The 27282-nt window shown below is 43.1% G+C and overlaps 1 protein-coding gene across 14 annotated transcripts; it reads right to left on the reverse strand.

Moving 5' to 3' along the window:
• Window positions 1-161: 161 nt before the first annotated feature.
• On the reverse strand, window positions 162-27163 carry ST3GAL5 (ST3 beta-galactoside alpha-2,3-sialyltransferase 5). 14 transcript variants are annotated; one of them, XM_015862813.3, is made up of 7 exons: window positions 27087-27163; window positions 11332-11443; window positions 10255-10369; window positions 7548-7891; window positions 6158-6344; window positions 4107-4265; window positions 162-2866 (listed from the first exon to the last, which is right to left on the reverse strand). In XM_015862813.3, exons 2-7 carry the CDS (start codon window positions 11439-11441, stop codon window positions 2603-2605), a joined length of 1179 nt encoding a protein of 392 aa, XP_015718299.2. In that variant the 5' UTR covers window positions 11442-11443; window positions 27087-27163; the 3' UTR covers window positions 162-2602. The 14 variants fall into 14 exon arrangements, with proteins under 14 accessions (XP_015718299.2, XP_015718304.2, XP_015718298.2 ...); XM_015862818.3 differs by having other exon boundaries at window positions 11322-11443; window positions 27087-27161; XM_015862812.3 differs by having other exon boundaries at window positions 27083-27126.
• Between the last annotated feature and the right edge of the window lie 119 nt (window positions 27164-27282).

A 27282-nucleotide genomic window follows, 5' to 3' on the forward strand; every position in this document is an offset into this window, starting at 1 on the left:
GCAGGACTGCAGCATAACAATGCCAGCACATGCGACCACTCTGAAGTCAAGGGAGGAAAGAGTTGAAACTATGGGATCACAGCATGACTTTCAACTGGATCCACAGAGCACACAACATCCTTCATAAGTGAGGCAGAACAAACTGCAAACGGTGAGACGGATAAATAGAAAGTGGTTTCATCAGTTTATTGCTTTTTGCAACCTGAACTCTGCTGCCATTTGATGTACGGTTGAGCCCACAAAGGAATACCCAACACTGCACACGCACTACAATGGAAAACAACATTTTATCACAAGCTACAAAACCGGTGGTGGAAAAAAAAAAAAAAAGAAAAGGAACCCAAACCCCATATCAACATAATTTAAGAACCTGACAATAAATACGACATCTCCAAAAAGCTACTGGCATTCACATTAACCAACCGATTCCTTTTCAACTTCCTGATTAAAGCAGAGTGGTAAGGGATCAAGTGCTCCGAAACACATCATTTGGTGTATTCAGGACATCCTCCCAACGCACACGTTCTGAACTTCATTATTTCACTAATAGCCAAATGGAATTAACAAATTCTGTTGTTAGTTTAAATACCAAGAGAAAATAATTAGCACGTTTCAATATATTAACTAAAAGACCATCTGTATAAAACTCTTCAAACATGACATAGCTTTAAATTAAACAATATAATTATTATACTTACAGGAAAATAAGCTAGAAATTTATTGCTAGCACAAAAATCAACGTGTTTTGAGGAGGAAAAGTTAGATTAACATTATTGCTATGAACGCAAACAGTTCCAGAGACAAGAATCTGATTCTGGTATTTCCTTATCATCCACAACTGGCTTTCAAGGATGCACATGGGACCAAGGAAAATTATGGTCCACAACTTCTTATCCAGAATTCGGTTTTATGATCACATGATATTTTATTGCCTTTCTGTGTAACAGCCAGAATCCGTCTGCTGCTTCTGTGTTTCAATGTTATCACTCATTAGATCTCCTCACCAGGGAAAAAAATAACTATGAAACATAACCACGACTACCATAATCTTACTTTCCCTCATTAGACACTGGAATACCTGAACCTCCATTTCATGTTTACCTCAGCCCTTAATAAGAAGTAAAAAAAAAAAAAAAAAAAAAAAAGTGGGAATGTTCATGATGTGGAGTCCATGACTCTAAACAATGATCCTAGGCCAACCATTAATCGATTTGCTTACAAGCTTCCCCCCAAAAAAGCATTTTTCACATGCTGCAGGCTGACTAACAACACTCAGTGCAAACAGTCCTACCTACTACTCTACCAGTTCCAAAGCTAACAACTACACCTGCATGCAGGTCTGCGCAGTCCAGTTCCTTTGCAATGCCCTGACTTCCAGTCACAACGGTATACGCTCACATAGGTTGGGCTTTCAGTTTTCAAGAAGCGTGCTGCTTTCAGCAGGCATTTATCTTCTCACTGGGTCATATCCTTTCTCAGTATGATTTTGTGGTTTTCGTACACGCACTCAGCCAGCTGCTGACTTAAAAGCTTATCCAGGATAATCCCAGCCTCTCCCTTCAATTTGAACAGTCAACAATACAGTTTGTAATAGCTCACATTGACGATAACCCTGAACGTAACAATAGCCATAATTAATTGCTGAAGGATCGTAAAGTAAACCAAGATAAATTTCAGCCTAGTCACAGATTCTATTATTGCTAAATCGAAGGTTTAGACAAACCAATGTGTCACAGACTGAGAGCTTCTCAAGTCACTCTAGAAATGAAGAGGCCAAATTCTGTATTAATGCCACTTCTTTACCTGGAGTAGCTGAACTCTACTGCAAATCAGCTGTTTAGAAACATTCATCTGGGTCTGCAGGAATGGCCTGAAGGAAGGACTGGGCTCAGGTGACAGCCTCCTATGGGTTACACCATGCTGTAGCATGCCTTGAGGTCCAAAGGTGCCTCACGAAAAAGAAGGGTTCTAGCCCCAAGCATGACAGCACCAAGGATTCCAACCACCAACATCAAGCATAGACACTGGAGTAAAGACTCATCAGTTCTTGCCACAACAGCTCCTTTCCCTTCAACTCCACTCCCACATTCCTCCTCCAAAAAGATAACAGCACAGAAACAAAATAATATAAATATTCGAGGGAGAAACACAATGGTTGAGTTGTGAGAAGCGAGACTTGAGATACATACGCCTTTCTTTTCACGGCATGCATGAAAAGGAGTCATACACCATGAACTGGATCCACAAAGACAGTAGTTCAATGGGAAATAAATCTTCTATGCTGTCAGACAATTCAGGCTAGCATTGTGCGCATCATATACATACGAAAACAAAATCTCTGCTTTTCTTCTGACAACTTAAAACATTCAGTATCTCCAATGGATCTCTTTAAACGTCGAGCTGTATTTACAGTTGTCCACAAAAACGTGCAAAGTAAAAATGGGATATGAAAATAAATTTAAAAGTCCAACAAATTGAACTTGACATTATAAAAAAAAAAAAGACAGCAGAGATTCCAAGTCCATTTTATATAAGCTTTAAAGGTTGTTCCAACAAAACTTCCAGGAATTTAACAAATTCAGACCATGCTGCACTTCAATCACTAGCTGTCTTTGTTGCAGAATTCACAATGTATTCCACCAGTGAGGTCTTTTATAACTTTTTCTTTGACCAGTTTTTGCAGTAATTTTGTTTCACCTGTCACATTGTGCATCGTTTGTCTGTTCATGGCAGCCATGCAGAGGTTGTTGTAATAGTGCAAAGGTGTGCTGGGCTGGTCGAGGTCATATCCAAATCCTGCTATACTTACTTCATCACATAGGTGTGTGGCCAGAACCACTGCCATGACCCCAATTGTGGGTACGTTCTAAAAAGGGGGAAAAAAAAAATAGTCTGTTGAATTCAAATGGCTTCAAGTATTTTCTTTTGACAGCTCTACTAATTAAATCTTCACAGGATTTAATGGATCTGCCTATTTCCTCACTTAAAATTAAATCAGTCAAAAATTAAATCAATCACTTCAAACTAAATTTCAGGTCAAGGATCTAAGCTACAGATTTCAATATTAATACAACTTGAATATTTGCCTTTCACAAGAATTTTGGCTTTCAACACTACATTTTGTTTTGTTAAATGAGATCAAAATGCCCTATTACTATGTATTTTGACTGCAAGTGAACCCTTGTTCCAAATACTCCACCAACCCCTGACATGCAGTCAGACTTGGCATTCCTTCAATAGATGCTTGCTTCAGCCTTGGACAAGAAGTACTCTGACAGGATTCTTAGAAACCCACTTCTCACTGAACATCTGAAGAAGGTGAGTACACCAAACCATGCACCATCTCCTTGTATCCTTACATTATTTGAAGAAATACTTTGAGATCTGAAGATCCTTCTGAACATCTCTGTGATCTGTTGGCAATAACTGCTTTCACGCAAGGTAAAAGGCAATGGTTCTTCAGTATTTCTCATAACTCAAGAGAACTGCTGACACAGTTTGACAAATAATTAAAATTTAACAAAAACTGCAGTGTTTAATTAAATTGGGCAATTCATCGCTCCATACCATTTCCAAAGCTAAGGCTACTGAGGGAGGATACACCCAGCAGCTGCTACTGCACACCAAGGCACACACATAGAAACTCCCATAGTGCAAAGAACCTGCCAGTGGGAAGCCTGCTTTTTAATTCTCCTGTTTCCATACTCTTCCTGCTTCTCCCATAGCTGGAAACATACCTGTCCATAGCTGACCTCGATTTAACAGGGCTGCTCTTAACAAACTCCTGAGTCAAGTGTATGCTTTGAGTATTTAACAGTAGTCACAATGATTTGTCAGTGAGTACACTGCACTGGAATGAATTTATGTCTTACTGTATCAGAAAGCTTTGTACAACAAACTATCTCCTCTCATCACAGGTCCAACACCTTATCTTTAAAAAGTGAGCTGAAATCCTCACTTGATTTTACACAAATATAAATACAAGAAAGCTCGTTTCCCTGTTCCTTCATACCAGCACTGGCAATTCGTAAAGCAATTCTGAAAGAACCATTTTCAGTTTATTACAGTCTCATACAATTTCTTCTTCCTAAAATGAAACTTCTTACCTTATCCCAACCCCAGAATATTGATCGAGGTTTGGGGAATTCCAGGATGTCCAGGGCTGTCTCTTTAACAATGACTGGATTGAGAATCCGAAATTGCTTTGATGTAAAAGGAATTTTCTTGGCGACTTCCTTCCAAAAGAAAAGTCGTATCCACAGAGACTAAGATAAAGAAACAAATAAATAGTTACCCCAGCAGAACCTCCAGCACTATCAAGTGTATCAGACGAGAGTTACAGAAGTCATCACCCATAATGACAAATTAAGGAAACAGTTTATAGCTCAGGTGGCTCAGGAATAGCAGTAAGCTGCTCAAGTGACTGACCTGGCAGAGAGAAAACCTAAGTGATCGGAATTGAGAGAGGGCAGTAGGCAAAAAGTCTGCTTATTTTAGTATCTGACTGCACTGTACGTTTCATCAGTCCATGTATCCACCACCACCACCTCCAGGAGCTTTGGACCCTCCCCAGCACAAAAGATAGCAGCAGTATTTGAAGAAATGAGAAAGGGAATCAGTTTTCTACAAACATTAACCAGGGCATTTTGAAGTAAGCCCTGGTCTTAAAACAATTGCTGAGGCTTTGAAGCGAGCAGCTGTTGTTTGACAGCAGCCACCAGTGATAAATGTACCACTTCAGAAAAGGATTTACATTAGACTCAGCAAACTCAATTCTGATCTTGTGCCATTCGCAGTCAATTAGCTGCAAAAAGCAATACCAGATCAGGATAATTTACAAATCTTTCCCAACAATGTGTAACAATAAAGGAATTATAAAACTGGTAGAGCTGCAATGTAGGTCTGTATTGTTTTAAACAGGCTTTTCTGCTCTAAGGTGCAACTCCACAGCAGCTTAAACCGGTACCACGTGTTGTTTGCTGCAGCCCCATCTTCCTGCCTGTTCACTGAGCACCAGTGCCTGCACAGAAGGCTGATCCAACTGAAAGCTCAATACTTGAAACAATAAATAAAGACATTCCGTTTCCAGACCAGTTCCCAAAACCGGCTCCCTGTAGCAGCAAAAACAACAGAGCAAGGAAAAAAGTGGGAATGCTCAGGCATGGGGACAGAGAAGAACCACAGCAATCTGGTCTTGAACTGATGTAAACTGCTGCAGAGCCACATTCCCTTATGCTCCTTTTCAACATGAATACATTGTGTTTAATCATCTGTAGCACACGAACAATGAGAGGGATGAGGCATGGGAAAAGAACAGGACCAACAGGACAGATCAACATTGTCCTGTCCTTGCTTGGAAATAAGAAAAATTAGGCAGCAAAAGTTCTTAAAACCGCACCAGATCATACACTCAAGAGCATCTCCTCTTAACAGAACATATACAGAGTATTCCAAACAAGGCAATATCCCTGCACACCCTCACTAAAGCAGCAGTAGAGGGTCATAATCAATATCACAGGTCTTTCATATGCTTTCACGTTGAAAAATTAAATATATATTAGCACACATCACACAGAACTACTGGTTCTGTAGTAGTAAAAAAAACCTACCGGTTTAAAGAGTCAGAAAACACGGAACTCCCCTATTGGTTCATCAGAAGTCTGTGCACTTCATTTAGTGAGAAATGAGTGATTTCCTAATTCAGGAACCAGAGGTAAATGTGAACTAATGACTGCAATACAATTAATTGCATGTATGCCCACCACTGCAGCTGCACAGTCAGTGGTTTAAGAAAAAATGGGACTGGCATCCAAAAATCTCATTTCTACTTCAGGTTCTGCAGACTCGAACATGTCACTTAATGTGAAATGAGCTCTACTTTATTAAACTCTCAGTATGTCACGTAGCTCAGGGTCTGTAATCTACTGATATCTGCAGAAAAAAGGAAGTCACTGTCAGCACGGGGCATAACTCTGACTGCTGTTACCAACTGTAACTAGGAGAGAGCTAAAAAAAGTAAAACCACCAAAACCAAAGCTACATAATAGATTCTCAATATAATAAATGAAGAAGTAGTGCACCAGTAAACTTCTTAAGCATTAGAAAACAGCAAACAAACAACAGAATCACAGTTACATGATACTGCCACTGTACGTACCAGCGTTTCATTTTTGACCATTGCTTGAAGCCAATTGAAATCGACACTTTTAAAGAGGACAGCCACGAACAAACTAGAAGGGGGATACTCATGCTCAGAAAGTGGAGCTCCTTCTGGGTATGTCATCCTTATAGTAGTTTTGTTACCAACGTGATCTGTGTATCCTTGAACTGGTGCATCATTTAACCTACAAAAACACATAGATAGGAACTGGAGTTAATAAATACAGAGTACAGTGTCATTAAGACATCAGACTCTAAGAAGAGAACGCATCTTTGGCCCACAGCTTTCTTAGCAGAGCAGAGTACAGTGTTTTCTCAGTATCTCCATGTTCCTCACTTCATGCACTCATCCACTCCTTATCTTTGAGATGATGCCAGTTCTATTTCTGGAGCAGCTGGCAAAAGTACAAAACTTCAAAAGGAAGACCTTGAATAGAAAAGCAACTGAAACCAGCATTGCAGAATTTCACATTCTTTGCGTTGTGCCAATTCCATTTGAAAAGAGAAAAACACACAGGCAGTTTCCTGCACAACTGTTTGCACACACACACATGAGCATTACACATAGAAAAGGCATTTAGATTATCCCTTCTCCACCATACAGGTCAGTGCAGCACATCCTGTGGGCTCACATCGTTCCAGCTCACCAAAATTTGGGAAGCTGGCACCCTGCTTGTAAGAACAGTATCACCCAGCTCCGTCAGTTCTGTGGAACACTGAAAACCCTATGATCTTTTCCTTATCAACAGGAAAAGCCGACTTCATGCTGCCAAACCTAACCTCATAGCACATAGTGCAAACTCTCTGCCTGCTCCATGCAAAGACTTGCTCACCTCTGTACAATAGACTCTGACTCAGTGCACCAGCTCTTCCCTTTGTACAAGGAAGAAGCCTTAATCTCAAAGCTACTCATGAATGTAGCTTTGTATTGAATTTGTGGTGTTACATGACTCAAGTTACAAAGAAGAAGAGTTCAAACAGCAACACTCAGAACACATGAACACAGATCATATTCTGGACATTAGCAAATATGGGTAACTGTAGAAACCACAGATCCCAACCAAGAAAAGGGGGAAGATGGAAATGAATGTTAAAGGCTACCTGAAAAAGTTTAAATACATGAATGGATAAAAACAAGGTTGCCTATTTGTCCAGGATCTCACTGGTTCCTACCTCAGTTCTGCCCACGTTTTTTGTTATCTGAAGACCACAAATAATTAATGGAATGTAAACACAACATTGGATTTCTATCCATTCACAAACACATCTCACAAAAACACTTTCAGAAGTAGTATGAAATGTTGCATTAGAAGTTGAAGACGTTTCCCCCTCAAAAAAAACACAATGGCTAATAAAGTCACTTCAATCTTTAAATAGAATATACATACCTTATAACAATATCATACTGATTCAGTAAGTGACCTAGCTCTGATCCATACAGAATTCCACCGCTGCCAATAACAACACAACGCTTACAGTGTTTTGACTTCAAATCCTCTGGCAAATCATGCTCTGGTAAGAGTTCCAGAAGATTTTTAAGCTTATGAAAGAACCTGTGGAATCCAAAGGGAGGTCCGTATTTAAATAAAGCTTCATCATCGTCTATATTTTTTCCTACAAAGGGAGGTATGTCCATGCTGTATTTCTCTGCAAATAACTTTCCCATTGCTGTTTTCACATACGAAGGTCGGCACTGTTCCTGCAGCACAGCACTGGCATATTGTTGTGCTCTCTGAAAGAAAACACACACAGTTTCAGTCTCAGGAATGGGAGAAAAACACAATGCAACCCACCAGCAGTTAAGCAAACAGAGTTTAACAGAGTTAAACGTGGAAGCACAAGGCACTTTAAAGCAGTCTCTAAATAACAAGCAGCTCAGGGTGAAAACTTGCAAGTGAATGAGATGACTGGACAGAGACTATCTGGATAGGAGTTTTTCTGAAGTCATTAAAAGAGGTAAGTGAAAACTGTACTTTCTTTAAGTGAGATCTTCCCTAAGATCTGTTTGAGAGTCCTTGTTAATAACAATGTGAAATTACCCTCACCCATGCAATTCAGCAGTGAGACTGCAAGAGGAATTCTACTCCACTGCTCAACTGTGTGACCTGAATTCTGCCCGTCCTAAGCTTTCAGCAGAGACGCACCAGCTGGTCAGAAGTCCTGTCAAATGGCAGCCTGGATTTGCTTTACTAATCAAAATGAAGCAACACTTCTCCCCTGAGGTACCGCTGAAGTGGCTTTGCTAATGACTAAAACACAGCTTGAAGAGGAACGCAGATCTGGGGAGTTTTAGGTCTTCTTTCAAAACACAAATCACCAAAATAAAAAGGGCTGTGGTACCAAGTTACACAGAAAGCTTAAGCTGCAAGATAAACTACGATTGAGCTGTCTCATTAAAGAAGTTAATCGTGCATAGTTTTCAAAACCATGTACTGGCAAAGCTTAGCATCTGAAGCAAAGAAGAAGAAAAAACAGCAAAGGCAATATTTTTATAGTCACTTAAAAATACATCCTTTAGCATATCCTCTTCCCTGATGTAATTCTGCTTATTATTGGGTAATTCTGCTTATCTGGAAGTATTGGTAATGGTTGGACTAGATGATCTTCTAGGTCTTTTCCAACCTTGATAATTCTGTGATTCTGTGATTATCTTTCATCCACCTTAATTCAAACTAAAGAAACACGAAAACAACCACCACCAATGAAACTACAGTCGCAAAAGCTGGGGGTGGGGGATGCAGTCAGAAAAAGATCCAGATCTGTTGCTATCTCAGTTCCCCTTCTGTACTGTGTTAAGGAAAGGGAAGTGCATATCTGGGTGTGCAAAGAGCAGCATGGGAAGTAAGTTGAGCATCATTTTGGGGGGGGGGGGGGAGAGGGGGTTGTGTTTACTTAAAATAGATTAATCCACAGAACTATCTCTGCTGCAAAAGCCTCTGCAAGTCTAAGCGTAAACAATGCAATTCTTCCTGGGCACATCACAACAGAGCAACTTCATACAGCTCTTCACCAGCATCTGCATCTTCAGAAAAGACTCTTATTTAAGGCTCACAGCTAATAGCAATCACCAGCTGCTCCAAACAGTTTGCCATTGGCCACTACCCAGCTAGACAAAAAAGCAATATGATTTCCTCCTCCTCATGGGACAGCAATACATACATGCCCATGTAAACTTCAGGCTTGCTTGGCTTACAGTGGATGTTGTTCGGAAGCAAGAACACGTTTCCAAGAAAAGAAATAAGTCAAATGAGAAGCAAAGAGGAAGCAAAGAGATTCACAAGGTGAACCTGTAAAAAAACCTACTGATAAGGTGGGAGGTGGGGAAGGAAGGATGCACAGGCAGCAACGCTGAGGATTTCTGCTAGATTTAAATCATCTCAGGGCTGAGACGTTCAAAAACAGAAACATAACAACCCCAAGCTAAGTAACGCATTAGAAAGAACAAGCAGGTCAAGTAGCAAAGGCAGAAAAATATCAAGGAGAACCAAGAGAAACCTTTACTGATCTCTGTTACACGAGCATAAAAGCCATATGCAAAACTGCACTGGAAGTATTTGCTATCTTTAACAAACAAATGCATAAAGAGCTGTGCTCTCCTACACATTTGATGTATGAATCCAAAAACATGTGAGCATCTAAACGGTAAAGCAGACTGGGGAACTGGCTTAAGTGAAAATAGACTTTTGGCCCTGGGTGGCTTATTAGCACAAATTTACTGAACATACAAGTTGGCACTGATGCAACAGAAAGGCAAACAGTGAGGAGAAGGGGAGATAACGCCCCAAAACTGAGTGTCAGCAAAAGGCTAACAGAAAACTGCTCTCTCTGGCAACTTTGGGCTGTCTCCTTGCAGCCCCCTGCTCTGCTGCATGGAGCCAGCTGAGGAGCTGTGGCTTTGCCTGGGCTCTTATCCCCATGCAGGAAGCCCAGCTGCAGCTGTCTTTCTGGCAAGCATGCAGGTCACTGCTCCAGCACCAACCCAGAGAACTAAACATGCAGCAATCCCGTAACCCTTACGACTCTCATAGCGGCTATTAATAACACTTTGTTTCAGTTAAGTAAAAAGACAAAACAAAAAAAAACCAAGATACTGACCTTTACGCGATCAAAGTCCACATACGGTGTTTTTGTTCTGTCACATTCTTCAGGGTAAAAATGTAATTTGAGAATATAAAGGAAGCACCCTCCGATCACAAACAGTGCAAGAAGTCTAAAAGACAAACGGGTTTATGCAGGGTTTAAGGAAGGGGAAAAAAAGAATCCCTTTTTTTCCAGCAACTCACCAACTGCTAAATGAGTTTGGTTTTTAATTAAGTCAATTGAAGAAGTTCAGATGAATATTTGCATTTGATTCAAACCAACAAACCTAAGTCCTTCTTCCACCAATCTTTCACAACTCCCCCGAGCTGTGCACAGGGAAGTATGAAAACATACAGATTGCTTTGGTAAGAAAACCATTGCATGCTGACACTCGGATGTTATGAATTTCTCTACCCACATTCATGTGTTTTAAATGCACCTCTGGTGGGCCAAACACTTCTCCTCACATACAGAAACCAAAAAATTACTTCTCTTTTCATACCATGAAGGAAATGCCATTTTAAAATATGTCTTTTCATGCAAGTTAAAGAAAAAAAAGGAAAGAAACTTCAAATTGCAAAGTTTTCAGCTAAGGAACATCATTCACAAGCAACGCCTTCAAATCACAGGCAGGCTAGAAAGCAAAATATAGATGCTCGAGTTTGTACTGAGGAGCCCAATTTGATTATTTCTTCCTTCTTCTGCAGGTTGTGGGGATACAACCTTTGAAACTGAGCAATATAAGCTATCTGTGGTTTTGATCTACTCATTTCTCATTGCTATGGAACCTCAGTGTTGATCTCCACTGTTGCCTCATTTCATGTCTAAACCGACTTGCAAAAATTAAACCCTAATTTGGTTAGATTGTGGTTCAGATATATAGTTTGAGCTTTATTATTGATTTTTGTTTTAAAACTTCATTATTTCCTATGGTTTCTTAAGGTACCCCAACAGAAGCTGTGTTCTTAACCCTCCCTTCAGCTTCTGTGGTAATCCCGTACCTTGATTTCTGCATCTTTTTTGTAACTTCCCAAGCTAGGGGAGAACAACTGCCTCTATATGACCACTGCGAAGACACTTACTTGCGAGTACCTTTTAAAAACCAGATTGGTCTTTTCATCTTCATGTGCAGCTTCCTTACACCATTGCACAGGAGGCAAACAATCACTTTTCAGCTTTACAGAGTTATCGTCACTCAGCATTGCTGGGAAAAGAAGACAAAAACATTATATCACAACTTCTTCTGAATGGTGAATATGTTTAAAGGGCACTGAATGACTGCTGATGTGCTTTGTTTGCCAGCAAAGACTGCGATTCTTACTTACCATGATTACCATGTCAGGAATACCAAATTCCTCCTGACTGTCTTATGATCAAGACCATGCTCGTTTCAGCTGCCCTGACAGGAAATGATTCTAAGAATACATAAATGTTTCCATGTATAGGTCTTTGTATGCTTCACAAGCCTGAAGTCCAATAAATGCAACTACCTCAGTTACTATCAAACACTCGTGTCTCATCCTGGCCAAACACCATTCTGTTTATCAGCTCATTATCCTAAGTATACTGCAGTACATACTGCAGCCCCAGCAATGTGGTCAATAATGTTAGATCAAGTGCCAAAATGGACACATAGAAGCTGAGCCTGCAGGGTAGCACAGCCAGGAGGTTGGGCTCTGTGAGCCCAATGGGAGGTCAAAACACTCCCACACAGATGAGCAAGTCACTCATCATTAGTTAACCAGATGCAATCTCGCCACTTTGCAGGCAACAGTTTGCAAGGAGTCACAAGCTTCTATCAGCGTGCTGCAGTTCTTATGTCCAGAGCTCCCTTTGATCAGCCAACCGCAGAAGGCACAGCATGTCCTGTTGGCCATGAAGGCTCAGCCCTACTCGTTCCCTTTCATCTCAGCCCCTGGCTCTCCCTGCTCTCCAATGCCAAGATGCTCACACTCCCGCTCTCTTGCCAAGAGCTATTACAAGAACGTTAATAATAACAATAATAATTGCCACTTTGAACCGCGGTCCATTTGAGCAACCAACTGCTGTTCTTACACAGGAGAACGAAGGAGATGATGAGGCAGATGGGATCTCCCTCCAGTTCTCAAATTCAGCCCATGGAAATCTCAGGGACACTAATTCAAAAGATGACACAAGGCCTCCTTCTCTTTGTGCCCCCACAAGCAGTTGTAACAAGGCAGAAATCAACGCCATCATCCTCCATCCTTTGAAGAGCACCCAATAGTGAAATGACATTTTCTAGAGCCACCTCCAAGCAGCCACATTGTCATCTCCCACAAAACAAAGGCAAAAAAGCCCAAACAACTTGTGCTTTTTTTGCCAGCAGGAAACTTTACCAATCTTTTCAAACACAGCAACATCAAAGCAACAACGTTAGCCAAGAACCTCCAAATACTCACCTGGCTGCATTTATTAATTGCACGGCCTCTCTTGAGATGTTACACCCATGAGAAGCACTTTCTAACAAAGCAGCAATAACTTACTCAACACTTTTAGTAGGTCTGAAAGCACCGTACAAACAGAGGTCATTATACTTGCCTCGGGACAAGGTAAACTAAAATCCAAGGTGTAAACAACAGCCAAAGTCCCCCAGAATGCAAACAGTTAAGCTGGAAATCCAACCCAGCTCCAAGCTCCCACACCAACTGCCAGGACACACACAGCAGGTCTCAGGGAAGCTACCAAGCTTTACAGGCTCATCATTCCTGCAGAGCAATATCTTGTCTTTATTGGCTGCATCTGCGTTACTGACCAAGAATAACACCAAGGAGCAAAAATGAGTTTCGATATTACCACTGCCCCAGTCACCCACATTACAAGCCTGTTTTGCTCTCACCTAAGACTTGCAGCAAACCCAAACACATCTACATGGATAGAGAACTAGCAGGCGTCAGGTAAACATGCTCCAACAGCCACAACCTCAAGCCAGTATGGATCACTGAGTTGAACTGCTCTACCTTGGGATGTCCAGCACCACCCCAACAGCGCCTGTACCCTCATGCTCCAGGACACCATGCACAGAAGACAACTAAGCAGCCCCCACCACTGCTTGGGACCCAGCATCTTTATACCCACATGTCTCAGAGGTGGCAGCTGTCACAAGGAGATCATGGTGCCTGGGTGCAGCCTCAGCTCATGGGGCTGGCCGATATGGTCTCGTACAGCATACAAAGCAAGCAGAGTGTGCTGGCAAACAGCAGAGAGCATAAAGAGAGGCTTGCAGAACATGTGCAAAGTCCAGGATTGCCCCACACACTGCGGACAGTACACGTAGCCAGGTCATCTCGGAGACTGGCTCAGATTACCGCTGTTTGACAAGAGGGAAGAGGATCACTCCCTGATACAGATGGCTTTACTACACAGATGCTGCGTACGGCCAAGTTATGATGCACAATGGAACAATCAGCACATCCATCTCTTCCACAGGTCTCTCTATGCACACTTGGGACAAAGGACAAAACAGATCCTTTCTTTGAAAAAGAAAAAAAGGCTGATCAATAAAAAAAAACAACAGGAAATAAGTTTCAGCAATTTTCCCTAAAGAAGAATGTAGGTGATGATTATCTCTCAGGTAAACAATATAAGGAGGTGATTTGATGTTGGTCAATAGGAACATAGATCAGAGACATTTCTGCATTGAAAGGGTAACAATCAAACTAGGTATCAGAGAATCCTGATATAAAGAAATTACTGCAGTGACGCACCAAGTGAAAGCCTGCTCAACATGCATAAAACTTTATACTGCTAAACAGCAACAATGCGCTCCTGGAGTTGTCCTGCCGAGCTGAATGACGTGGCCTCTGAAGGATAAACCATGAAAGAGCAGCCTGCAAACAGGCAGCTCTTAGTAACTTCCAAGGGTGAGAACTTCCAACTACAAAACTGGAGACAGCGATCCCACAAAAGACATGTTTTTCACGAAGCCTTTCAAAACAAAGGCAGGGCTGTGGAGATCTGAAAGGGAAGGAAGCAGAGAGGAGAGCGATGAGGACAGAAGGAGATTAGTGAGGAATGCAAGCCTGAAATAGCCAGGTACTAGAGCAGTAAGTTTTCCCTGCTTCTAAGCAACACGGATTCCAGCCATCCCCAAACAGTTGCTTTACTCATCCTAGTTGTGCGGAAAGCAGGCCAGCTTACTGAACGTGGAAAAACAGGACCGGATCAATCAGCTCAGCACATTCTTTCATAGAATCATAGAATGGCTCGGGTTGAAAATGACCACAATTATCATCTGGTTCCAACCCCCTGCTGTGTGCAGTGTCACCAACCACCAGACCAGGCTGCCCAGAGCCACATCCAGCCTGGCCTTGAATGCCTGCAGGGATGGGGCATCCACAGCCTCCTTGGGCAACCTGTTCCAGTGCGTCACCACCCTCGGGGTGAAAATCTTCCTCCTCAAATTCCTTTAAATTCTCTTTAAATTTCTTAGAAATTGATCCTGCGGTATTAACTGAGTCAATAAACATCTCCCTCTCACTGGTACGGCAGAGAAGTGCAAGGCAGTAACAAGCACTTGGAAAGGCACCTCTATGGGCATCCTACTGAGCTTCCCAAAAGGTCTGAATTTAGAGAGAGCTGCAGCAGCAACAAAACCAAGCACAGACACAGCACAGTGCACGTACCCACGTCTTGTTGTTGTTGCATACAATCACCACTGTGCCCTTTCAGAAAGGAGCAGCTATGGCTGCTCAGAGAGTCATTAACGCAAATGTCCCAATTTGCGTACAAAAGACGTCTCAGTAGTAATGCTGTATTACAATCACATTTTGCATTGATATTTCTATAGCTACTCATTGTGGTGTAATTAGCGAGGACTCCGGGGACTTAAATTTGCTATTCATCTACTGAACTTAAGCGATCTCTGTAAAGCTGCTGTGAAAGCTGAATTGGCCATCAGCAGGAATGCACTCCAAAGCTTTTTGTGGTGTTATTCTTTTCACCTCATTTACATTTGTCTCCCTGTTATTCTCCAGCAGACGAGATTTCATCACTTACTGAGTATTTCAGAAGCAATTAATTGGGACTTCTCAGCCTTCTGTGGGAATGCTACCAAACAAAGCTCAGCACATGTCAAGCTGTTGCACGACCACTGCCGCACCCTGATAAACCCACAAGCAAAGACAAGGGCTCTTAGCCCCCGTTGTTTTAGCACTGTTAGCGTTGTCACTCATGGAGGCAGAACCAGAGCAGCCTGCAAGGAAGAGCAGGAGGTGACCAACTCCATCCATCACCATCCACTCATTCGTGACTAGAACTACAACCCCATGCAGGGGGTGCTGTTTCCACTTACCTCCCTCACCCTGTCAATCTAAGGACATTCCAGTCTCCCAGCACACCGAGGCTCAGTTAGCAGCCTCTAAGGCTGAGCTCAGCATTACTGATCCAAAACAACCATCTCTGCGCAGGCAAGAACTGGAGCCATAGGGTTACTGCTAGGAGACAGCTCTATTCATGCATCCAACCAATCCCAGCAAACACCTGCACATGGACGAGAGAATTTACAGAATTGAAAGGAACCCCACAGGGATGATAGAGTCCAACCCAGCTTCACCTGAACCCCTGAGGAAGCTGCCCCATGCAAACCAATGCTGAAAGCCCAGCAGGACAGGAGCTGTCCACCAGCTGCACGGCATCCAGCACAACACGAACCACACCTGGACACTACCAAGAGATGAGAAAACCAACTAACATTCTCTCTGGTGGTACACTGGGAAGTGGTAGGAACTGCCAGCTCAACCAGGAGCATCCAGGCAACCAGGCCACTTCAAGACCCCAAGGTACGACCCAGCTTTCGGAGCACACGGGAAGCCATCGGGGAGCTTGCAGTATAAAGTCCATAGAGACTGAAAGCTGAAAGACACATCTTTATCGAGCTATTACTAGGCAAGAGCAATAGAGCTTGAACAGGCAGTAAAACAGATGGTGACACTAACACAAAGTACATTCTCCTTGCACGTCCCCCTCCTCTAAATCAGGCCGTCAAATAACTTGACTTAAAGAAAACAAATGGCAAAAATTAAGCACCAACACCAACCACATTGTGAGCACTTGGCCATAATTTTGCCCACAAGAAACTTTGTCGTCACTACTGACCACACTGATGATACTATATCCATCTTGAAAGCTTCAATATCAAAGAGCAACATTTTAACTGCACGTTATCAAGCTGGGCAACTAAAGGAAAAGCAGCTGGGTTGAAATTTATAGTTGAATTTTGTTTGCTACCGCAGTATGGAAAACCACAGGGATCACAGAAGTAAAGCAAAGAGTAAAGCTAAGAAGTAAAGCTAAGAGTAAAGCAAAACAACAAAGAGGTGGAAATAGTTAATAGGTGGTAGTTCTTGTGATGTGCACCTGTTAAAACACAGCCTCTCAGGGGGAGAAGAACTTAAAAAGAAGATGAAGGAGTTAACAGATTCAATAAGAAACCAACTCAGAAACCTGTATGAAACTCTCACAGTTCCATTCCATGTCCTCAAATCCCACTGCTCCTTGCTACGAGGCGCTGGCATTTGCACTCAACATGCTCTCTCTTCCAAGGCTCCTAAGCCAATCCACGATGCCTTCAGATCCTTCCTACACTTCCAGACTTCTCCCTCGCTTCACTGGAAAGATGAAACCATAAGGAAAGAATTCTGCAAATAATCTCTGTTCCATTTTAAAGAAATCATAATAAACAACCATTTCTTTTAATCAACAGTGGACGAAGCCCCTTTCCAGTATTCAACGGAGAGAAAAAGCAGTAATACAAAGAATAAAAACAGAAGAGCTAAAGATAGCTGCTTGTGCAACTCATTGCACAGGGAGGACTCAGCAGCTGCAAGTGCTGTGTGGTCAAACCGTCACCTTACAATTGCACTCAAGTAAAGGCATTCTTATCTTTCCAAAACACGGCGTCTTTCTTAAATACAAAACCAGTTTTGAAAGAAACTCTTCACATGAATTTCAAGAACCTGTTATTAGACAAACAACTGACTTGGAACAGCATTTGAGCATCCTCTCCAGCAACAGACACTCAAAAACTGCACCACAGTGAAGGACTGTCTTCCTTTCCAACGCATCTGCTGCTCTGAATCCTGACTTCCACGCCAGATTTTAAACACGGGTTTTAAGGACCAATTGAAAAGCCAATTGAAAAATTGCCCAGATGTTGAAATTGGATCGCAGACCTACACAATGAAAGGAAAAATCCTTTTATCTGGATGGGCCCACTTGACCAGAGTAACAAAATACACAGGAAAGAGTGGGAAACAAGAAGAAACAGGAAAGAGTGGGAAAGGAAAAAGAAACATACAGTTTATTCCAAAGGAATTGCTCTTGACTTAGGAAATCTCTTTCTGTAACACAAACTGAAACATCCTCTAAGAATCATAGAATGGCCTGGGTTGAAAAGGCCCACAATGATCATCCAGTTCCAACCCCCTGCTATGTGCAGGGTCACCAACCAGCAGACCAGGCTGCCCGGAGTCACATCCAGCCTGGCCTTGAATGCCTGCAGGGATGGGGCATCCACAGCCTCCTTGGGCAACCTGTTCCAGTGCGTCACCACCCTCGGGGTGAAAAACTTCCTCCTAAGATCTAATCTAAACGTCCCCTGTCTTAGTTTAAAGCCATTCCCCCTTGTCCAATCACTATCCACCCTCACAAACAGCCATTCCCCCTCCTGTTTATATGCTCCCTTCAAGCATTAGAAGGCCACAATGAGGTCTTCCTGGAGCCTTCTCTTCTGCGAGCAAAACAAGCCCTGTTCCCTCAACCTTTCCTCATAGGAGAGGTGCTCCAGCCCTCCGACCATCTTAGCAGTCCTCCTCTGGACCTGTTCTAAGAGCTCCACATCCTTCTTGTGCTGTGGGCCCTAAGCCTGGACTCATTACTGCAGATGGGACTTGGTTTTTTCCCTCAATGGCAAACAATGATCCCTGAAAACTAGAAGCAGAAGCATGAAACCTTTGGGTTACAGCAGTGTCGAGTGTTCATCTTCTAGTAATTCTTTCATCATCGTCCTACCACTTCTTAGAAGAAATGGTCAGCTAACATGACATCTATAGGAGCAGGTGCAGATCAGACCGCAGCTTCTCAACAGAGAAGAAAAAAAAGCTGCAACTGAAGTTAAAAATTAAAGAGACTTTTGTCAATCATTTCCTCTGTAGCCACTTTAACCACAGTAAAGTTGGCACTTTAGCACAGATGTTGGATGCAGGTTGTCTGGATTCATCTATTTAGTAGCTATTACTATTGAATGAAAAACAAGCCCTTGACAGAGATGCTGCTTCTGACCAACAGCAGAGTCTGCTGCTTCAGCTGATTTAATAAAGGCAACAGAAACAATACTTCCTTGATGGCAAAAAGTTTAGCCTATAATATAGTTATAAGCACCCGCAACAGGACATTTAATTACATCCCTGTCGTGCGTCTCACAAAATGAACTGTAACTGGTGAGGCTTTTTAATCAAACAGTAAGATGTAAAAACCGAGGTTCCTTGTACAACCTGCAATTCATTTAGCCAAGATCCATCTTCTTGGGAAATGAGGCTGTGTAATGCTGAAAGGAGGAGCCCGTGGAACCATCAGAGTGCTTAGCAAGATGCTCTCAAAGGTATCAGCAAGTTTGCAGTCAAAAGTTATTTTGCTGAAGCCACAAGAACCAGCACGAAGAAACAGTAGTTTATTCTCTGTATCTTACAGTGTCCTACTTTCATTTCTTCTGTTTAATGGTGAACCCCACATCCTTGTTACTACATCAACGACTGATTAACTCATGAAATCATTAATAACCTTGCTTTAATTGTTGTGTCCATTTGCCTGGTCTTTCCATCAGGGAAGGATACCCATAGCTAAGCTACAATTTGCTCTTAACCTTGGGTCATCCCGACCCAGCCTACAACAATTCATTCCAGCCCAAATCTGGTGCAATTATTGCCAGAATTAGAAATATTCAGAGCGTGACACCTGTTGAATTAATGCTTCCTTCCAGCATCACTACCAGGAAGCTGTTTGGATATTAACAGCTCTTGCTGAAATAACATTATAGGTGAAGGACTGGTTCTGAGTGAGGGTTCAGCATTCAACACGGAGCTCACCCTCCACATCTGACTTCTTGGCACTCTCTGTATTAGTCAAACTTCCCAAACTTTTCTAAGCTTGGCTATGAAACTTCTCTTGAGTTCTGAGGAACAGCAAACATCCCTAAGAGATAAACATAACTATCAGCTAAAGCAGGAAAATGTGCATGAAGAACCAGAGCAAGTGCATCAGGCTGAGCTCAGAAGCCCTTTCTATGCACATCTCACATGCTCCTTTCCACAAACTGAACCACAAATCGTGCAGATGCAGAAGAGCTGCTCTGCAGAAGAGCTGCAGCTGCCAGGAGGGAAGGAAGAAAGCACAGTATATCAGCATTGCACCCACCACGAGCTGGGTAGGTTCACGTAGCACAAGCTACATGAGACCTTGCAAAGAAGCCAAAACAAATGAAATCTTTCCCCTTACATGGGAATTTTGAAGAATAAATCATCCCTAAGGAAATAGTCCGAAAAGACAGGGCATAGCATTCATCTTTACTGGGCTAAGGAAACATGCCAGCAGATTTACACAGCCAAGATGTTTCATATTACAACTGAATTATGCAGCAGAATAGCACGGAACAACTGGTAATTATGGAACAATGTTAATGGCACAGCAGCATTTTTACCACGGTATCATCTAACACTCCAAGAGACCATGGCAAAAGTCACACTTAAGCCTACGCAAGCAGAAGAGCCAATGCCAAAAGCAAACCTTGAAGAAAGGCTTAAAGTTAATCATACTGTTGCAAACAGTGTTGCTACAATCAATTTCAGTGGTTAACTTCTTAAGTCAAGGCTTAGGGACAGAGGGTGCTGGTGGGATGGTGAATGAAGGGCTGCTCCCACAGAGAGCTCAACTTGTTTAGTTCACCAAACAGGTTGCGAGTTTGTTCTTAAACACCAAAGACAAAAGCAAACAAACAAAAAGAGAATGTTACACACAGTAAATACAGACTAGGAGCAAAAGATGCCTGAGCAGCAACAGAACAGCCTTCCCATAGGAGCAATGGACACTGACAGCCTACACAAGCTTTAAGAAAGTCCTTAACAATTCATGAATGACCTTATGAGAGAGTTGTCTGCAATGGGGAGATCTGTCATTGAAGAGTCCTCCATCCCAACCACCGCTGTGCAGCTTCAAAGCATTTGACGCACCCTCTGCAGATGCTTTAACCTCTTGGAGTAAGCTTTGTCCAGTCTCACTTGTCCTTTGAGAACTACACCCTCACAGATCTGAAGTTCGGGATGAGCCTTGCTCAATAACTTCACCTTTAGCAAAGCATGAGACCTTCTGAAGCTTTACAGGCTTTCCTATATCAGCAAAACCACCAGCTCTCCAACTCCTGCAACACTGCGGTGAGCTCAGCACCTAAAGGCCCTTTCCACAGCTATCAGAGCCACGTAGAACAATACAAATTAAACATCTCTAGCCCACTTCCCTCATCAAAAGGAAGTTTCTGCTCTATTTTCTTACATCCTGTCCCTAATTGCCAGCCAACTGTTGGGTTGATTTACTACCAACCCATGGGAGGAAGGAAGGGCATTGCTTTCCTGAACACCCCAGGAAACCAAAGTCAAGGAAAACCCATTCCTTATCATCCAAAGGAAGCTGCCAATGTGCCAAGCCCCTTGTGCTCTTCTGACCCTCCAATGAAACTCAGTGCACTCAGCAGGGACCAGATGCTTCCTGGGGCTTGAACTGGAACGGAGATAGGAGACAGCAAGTCGTCAGCAGTGAAATGGATGGAGCACCATGTCTAAACAAGGAGCAGGACTCAATCCTCAGGGTCCCTTCCAACTCAGGGTGTTCTATGATCCCATGATACCAGGTGCTACATCTGACCAGCCCCAGCAGGATAAGGCAGACTTAAAAATACATATCTAGTAGAGATACATAAACACATATTCATACAAAAGCATTAATCTCCACCGGTTGTATTCAGAACAAAAAGAAACGTGCCTCTGAATGTTAACATTCGGAGTTAGCAGAGGTAGCTGCTGACTTCCATAGTAAGTAGTGAAAAATGGAAGCATTAAAGCTGGAGAAGAGCTCTAAGATCATCCAGTCCAACCTCAGCCCATCCCCACCATAACCACCATAACACTATAACACCATAATACAGCTCTTGAACCCCTCCAGGTATGATGACCCCACAGCTCCCTGTGCTCTCTGTGCCGACGCATCGCTGCTCTTTGCCATCAGAACTTTACCCTCATATCCAACCCAAAGGGCGCGTTGATGAACATCTCACAGAATCACAGAATTATCAAGGTTGGAAAAGACCTAGAAGATCATCTAGTCCAACCAATACTTGCCGGCTAATCTCCCGTCCGCTTCCATCACCACCCACAGCTGTCAAACAACCCTCTCCCTTCCACCACCCGTATGTTTTGACCTTGTCCATCACAGCACAACGACACAACCCATCCACGCACCCAAACTCATCCTCCCAAACCAGCGCAGGAGATGGGAAGCTTTTACCAGCGGCAACAGCGCTAAAATCATTCCTGGTTCGTCTCTATCACCCGGGATACGCACCGGGGGAGGGGAGACGGCGGCTGCCACGTCCCGGCGGTGCGAGCAGCACTGAAGGCAAAGCCCCCCAGCTCCATCAGCCCGCAGGAGGCAATAATAAAGCACAGCCTTATTCCCCTCACCAAACCCAGCCCCGCAGCCCCGCACCGCCGCCTCCCCCTCCCTCCCCGCTTCCATACCCGCCCCGCAGCGGCCTCCCGGAGCCCTGCCCTCTTTGTGCTCCCTCTACCTGCGCTGGGCTCGGCCCGGGCGCTTCGTCTCCGCATCGGGGCGGGCGGCCCCGCCGCAGGTAACGGCACCGCGGGCGATGAGCGGAGGGAGGCGGCGGGGGCGGCGGCGGCGGCACGTGGCGGAGCGCAACCAATGGCGGAGGGACGGACGGAGGTGACAGGAGGCGGCGGGGCCTGCGCGCTGCGGGGCCGGGGGAGAACGATGACCTACGGGAGCCCACCGAGCCGAACCGAGCCGAACCGAGCCGAACCGAGAGGAACCCGCCGCCCTGAGGGCAGCCGTTCTCCATACGGAGCGCGCCCGCTCCGCCTCTTTTCTTTAACCCCCCCCCCAAACCCAAAATGCACGTTTTTCGTTCTTTCTTGCAAAATAAAGAAACGACATGTACCTATAGTTCCCCTCCCATGAGGGTTCTGGTGGTTCTGCCCGTTCTCCCACCCCGTTCTCCTCTTTGTCTCTTCCTGCGCAATGCTTTCAGCCCTGTCTATGATTGAGAGCCGCAGGGGGGATGGAGATCTGCCACAAATATCATGGGGTTTTAATTCGTTTCGCCTCTCAGTCTCGGTGCCTTGAATGGAAGCTTATGGAGCTGCTGAGGAGCTTCTATTTCCATACAGCCATGAAAATACACCTGATGCAGCGCCCTCACAGCCCCTCCTGGCGTTACCATAGCACTATAAAGAACAGCCCGAGCCGCAAGGAGGGGAAATAAATGGAGAAAAGAAAGGGATAAATAAGAAATGGAAACACAACGTTGGAGCAAAGCTAAACAGCCAGTGTGACAGCTGTAGGTGATGGTGCCATTCACACTTCATATTTGATATAGAGAAGGTATCCTCATCTATGACTGTAACTGCATCAGTGCCCACAGTTTTCACACACATCCCTTCACTGCAAAGTACTGAATGAGCTCCCATCCGGATAGAGGACTTAATTATTTTAAGCTTTAAACCTCATTTAAATGTAGATATAGCCACTAAGCTGTGTCCCTACACTGTACAACAGATGATACGTTGCTCTTGTGGTCTGTTGGTGTTTGGTTTATAGTCAGGCCACATCACTGATCACAGTTTGTATGGCTCTAGGGATAATATCTATGTTTGAGGGGAAAAAGAAATCCCATCTCCATTCTTTTCAGCCATGGGCATCACCAAGCATGGGATATTCATTTAGGCTTAGCTCTTATTTCTAGTCTTCTAATAATTTCAAGCAACCATTCATTGCTTTGGATTTACAGATGAAGCCAGAAATGCAAATAAAGACCCTGACTTGTGCAGCCAGGCATGCCCCAGGGTGTCACAGGGCCGGCCACATCAGGCTTCGGTCAGCGAACAACCGGGCTTTGCAAGCAGCCTTGAAGAGAAGCAGCTGCAACAAAGATGCATTATATTCTTCTTTAGTCCAAAGCAGCAGGAATGATCTCAGTTGATCAGTGGGTTGCGTGGAGCTCCAACTGCTGGGCCATTTTGGGAGAGCAGATGGGGGAGAGATGGACCGAATCTCGTCATACATCATAATGGAATCATTTCCACGATCCAGAGTGATTGTAGGTGTGAAGATGTGAAGATGTTTAAACATACACTTAGGCAAGGAAAGGGGTTTTTTAAGTTACTCTGGGCAATTCTGTGCTGGATCAATGAGAAAAGCACCAGAGTGCTTCTGAAAGCCCAGCCATATGTTTATCCTCAGGGTCTTTATTTAAACGACCCTGAGAGCACCATTCCCATAACACATGCACCAGCCGGTCAAAAAAAAATCATTTCTTTGAGCCTCATTTTAGGTTTATATACTTGTGTCATCGAGTTTTGTTTTAGGTTTCATTTGGTTTTGTTTGCGTGTTTGTTTTAAATGCCTTCTTATCACATCTAGCTTTTAATTGCCCTCTGACTGAGTCTGTGTCTAAAAAATTCCATAATGTTTTCTCTAGAATAACTGGGACCTTGGATACCTTTCAGTTTCTATGGTTAAATCTCAGAGATTTGGGCATAATTAGATCTGCGCCAAAAGCAGTTTTCAGGTTTAATAGTCAATTTTGCCTTCTAGGAATGAGTCTGAATCATAACTGCGCTGAGTCCCGCATCCTATCTGCCTTATCTGGATGGGTGGGGTGAGGTAAATGATGCTCCATTTAAGTAAACGGATCTGTCTTATTACTAGCCTTTGTAATTATTTCTTTGGCACAGCTGTAATGGTTTTATTAAGCTGTGTTATGCTTTCGCATTCATTCTGATTGATGGCTGAATTACGAAATGGTGACACTGCTGTAGTACTAGAGAATGAGTGCTTAGATAGTTCTGCTGTAGTTCATAGGAAAAGCATCCTCTCAACGGAGGGCTTCTGTTCTGAATTGAAGTGAATGGCCTGGATGAGCTTTGGCCAGTTCCAATACTGGGAAACTTCTTCAAAGGGAGCAATTGGGAATTCATGTCTCAAGGTGAAGTGGAAGTAGAAAATAGCTCAGGTACTGACTTCTCTGCCTTCTCATTTACTGATGCCATCCCTTGGCATCAGTAGGGACTGGAAGGTTGCTCATAGGGCACTGATTTTTTAAAGGACTTTAGAGAACATTTTGGAAACTGCAGGCCTGGAAGCCTGACATACTTAATAGACAAATAAGTAGAAATCATGCTGAAGAGCAGAAAAGACTGAGTGAGCACATGGAGAAGATGCATTTGAGGGAGTCAGTAGTACTTTGCTCAAGGAAATGAGTGTCTCACAGATCTATCAACCTTCTTTGAAGGAGTCGAGTTCAGCACTGAGCAGCAATCAAAATGTAAACCAAGAACTGCTACAACTGGAAAAATTATTAGGAGGGAAGACCAGAAAGAAGGAAAGACTGTGTACAGTGCCGCTGTAAAAATCCCTGATGCATCTTGAATTCCTCGTGCTGCTGCAGCATCCCTAGCTTAGAAATAATATGGTAGAACTGGAAAAGACTCAAAACATTCAAGAGAATGAACAGAAGTAATAAGAGGGCTTCCAGATGGGGGCACACCTAACTCAAATGGGTCACTCCAGTCTGCAGTTGAGGGCAAGCAATATCACAGTCTATAAAATCTTTAGTAGACCAAATAAAGAGCAGGAAACAAGACTGTTCACTGACTTATCAGATATGGCATCCAAGGAACATCAAATAAAAGTAGATCTTGGAAGGCTCAGAGTAAACAAAATGAGGTAATCCTTTACACAGCCTGTAGTTATGATAGAAATATTCATTGCTTCAGGTATTGTGGATACCAAAACTTTACATTGGCTTAAAAAGTGACTGGAAATTCATCAAAGACTTGCTGTAGTTCATCAGGTTCCTGGGAATGTATTTTGGGGAAATACAGAACATGTTTGCCCTGTTCTTACACTCTTTCTGCTCCCATATTATCAACTGCTGTCAGAACCTGCAGGGCTGGATGGAGCTTTGAGCTGACCCACTATTGGTTTTGATGTTTTAATGATTATTTTAACAGTCAGCCTCTTAATTTTACTTCCCAGCCCCAGAACGGCCAGCTTTTATAATCTCCTTAAACCATTTCAGCTCATTAAATAATTGCATTGGGTTTCTGCACTTTGTTTTTGTCCTTGCCTCAATTCCTTCACTATTTCCTGCCCTTCAGTGTTATATTCAAGCATGAATGTGTTTTCAGCACTGCCCAGTAATCTGAAAAAGCCCCTCATTAAAAATTATGAATGCGTTCTTCCCAGAAACATTAAAAACAAATTAATGCCTGTAGATGCACTGCGGGTTGTGGGTGCAATCCTAAATAGAGCCAGGGTGGAAGGAGTGGTGTTATACACAGTGTGCCGCTCTAGGGAGAAGAAACAGCATTGCATTGCGGGCAGGTCAGTAGTCAAAACGGAAGGATAAGAAGCAGTTTCTTATTCTCTAAACACTTAAGCTGCTATGGTGAAGCGAGGGGAAACAGGACAGAAATATTCACGCCTCCCATTTGGATTGGTGCAGACAGACTTAGGGCTATTGGGGTAAAGATACATTAAAACAAAGTTGTAACTTACAATGATGATAGATACAAAACCAGATACAATCTGTATCCTTTTGGTGCCTTTTTCCTAGAAGAAACTGTTTTCATCTACTTCACATCACTGCAAACCTATTAATAATTGTACAAAGCTTTAACAGCAGAGGCTGTAATGTATGTATTAATAATGCATTTGCAGAGAAAATATATTAATGCCTTTCTAAATGTTCAATTAAGTTATTACCTAATGCCACAAAATGTTAGTAATAGAAAGCAAGTTCAACCTTAAATTGTTTTGTAAGGTTGCAGACGTTTAAGAGAATGAAGAGCACGTGGAGGAAGGAAGTCTGAGAGGAGAAAAGCACCCATCCTGCAGTGGCAGATGGCCCTGGGAGGCTGTAACAAGCAGAACCTTGGCCACAAGACAGCAGACAGCCACTCCGGGGAATTCCAAGTGCCATCACATCAGTCTGAGACAGAAGGTAGACTTTTCTGCTTTCTTTCTTCCCCTTTTTTCTCCCTTGCACAAGACCTTCATGGAAACCCCCATAAGGATGGCACCTTAAAATGGAACTATCACCAAAAAGGAGCAAGTGTGTAGATTTGTTTTGTAAATTTTCCTTTGCATTTATGTAAATGCTACCCTTTTAACCTTTTTTCTTCCATAACTTCGCTAATTTCTATGCAGCTCCTTTAGCAAACATAGTTAAAACCCAATAAAGATCCCTGATCCCATTTTTCTTTCTCTTTTTTCTTTGTTCTTCCCCCCTGAATTTTGCTTAGGCAAAGTAATAGTTTTCTTAAGAATGACCAATATCATGCAGCACTGTGGTTTTGATTAGCCTATTTACTCAGCATATCTGCTGCAACCTTAGGCATTTTTCATAGGGAACCTAATAAAGAGTTTCATTGGAAATACATATATGCCACAGACCACACTACTTTTTTTGCTATTTGTTATCAGTTAAGCAAACATTCCCTTTTGTAGATAATCTATTCTGCAGATAAACTTAACCTACATACGTTAGGAACGTGGGGCAATTGAAGTTAGGAGGAACCTCAGGAGATCTGTTCTTCAATCTCAGAGCAGGGCTGGCTCTGAGGTCAGAACAGGTTGCTCAAGATGTTACCCTGTCAAGGCTTACACATGCCGAAGGAATTTTCACAGCATCCCTGGGCAACCCACTCCACTGTTTGGCTGTTGTCATGGTGAAAAAGT

The sequence above is a fragment of the Coturnix japonica genome, chromosome 4, assembly GCF_054131305.1.
Source record: "Coturnix japonica strain WE chromosome 4, WE-NBRP24, whole genome shotgun sequence".
Lineage (NCBI taxonomy): Eukaryota > Metazoa > Chordata > Aves > Galliformes > Phasianidae > Coturnix > Coturnix japonica.

Excerpts from the sequence above, each read along its gene's own strand:
- ST3GAL5 (XM_015862809.3), bottom strand. The coding sequence starts at position 22,127 with ATGCGGAGACGAAGCGCCCGGGCCGAGCCCAGCGCAG. Across the intron at positions 11,444-22,090 it reads CCGGGCCGAGCCCAGCGCAG|CAATGCTGAGTGACGATAAC; the intron begins GTAGAGGGAGCA and ends TTCTTTTCCCAG. Across the intron at positions 6,345-7,547 it reads CAGTATGATATTGTTATAAG|GTTAAATGATGCACCAGTTC; the intron begins GTATGTATATTC and ends GTGTTTTTGTAG.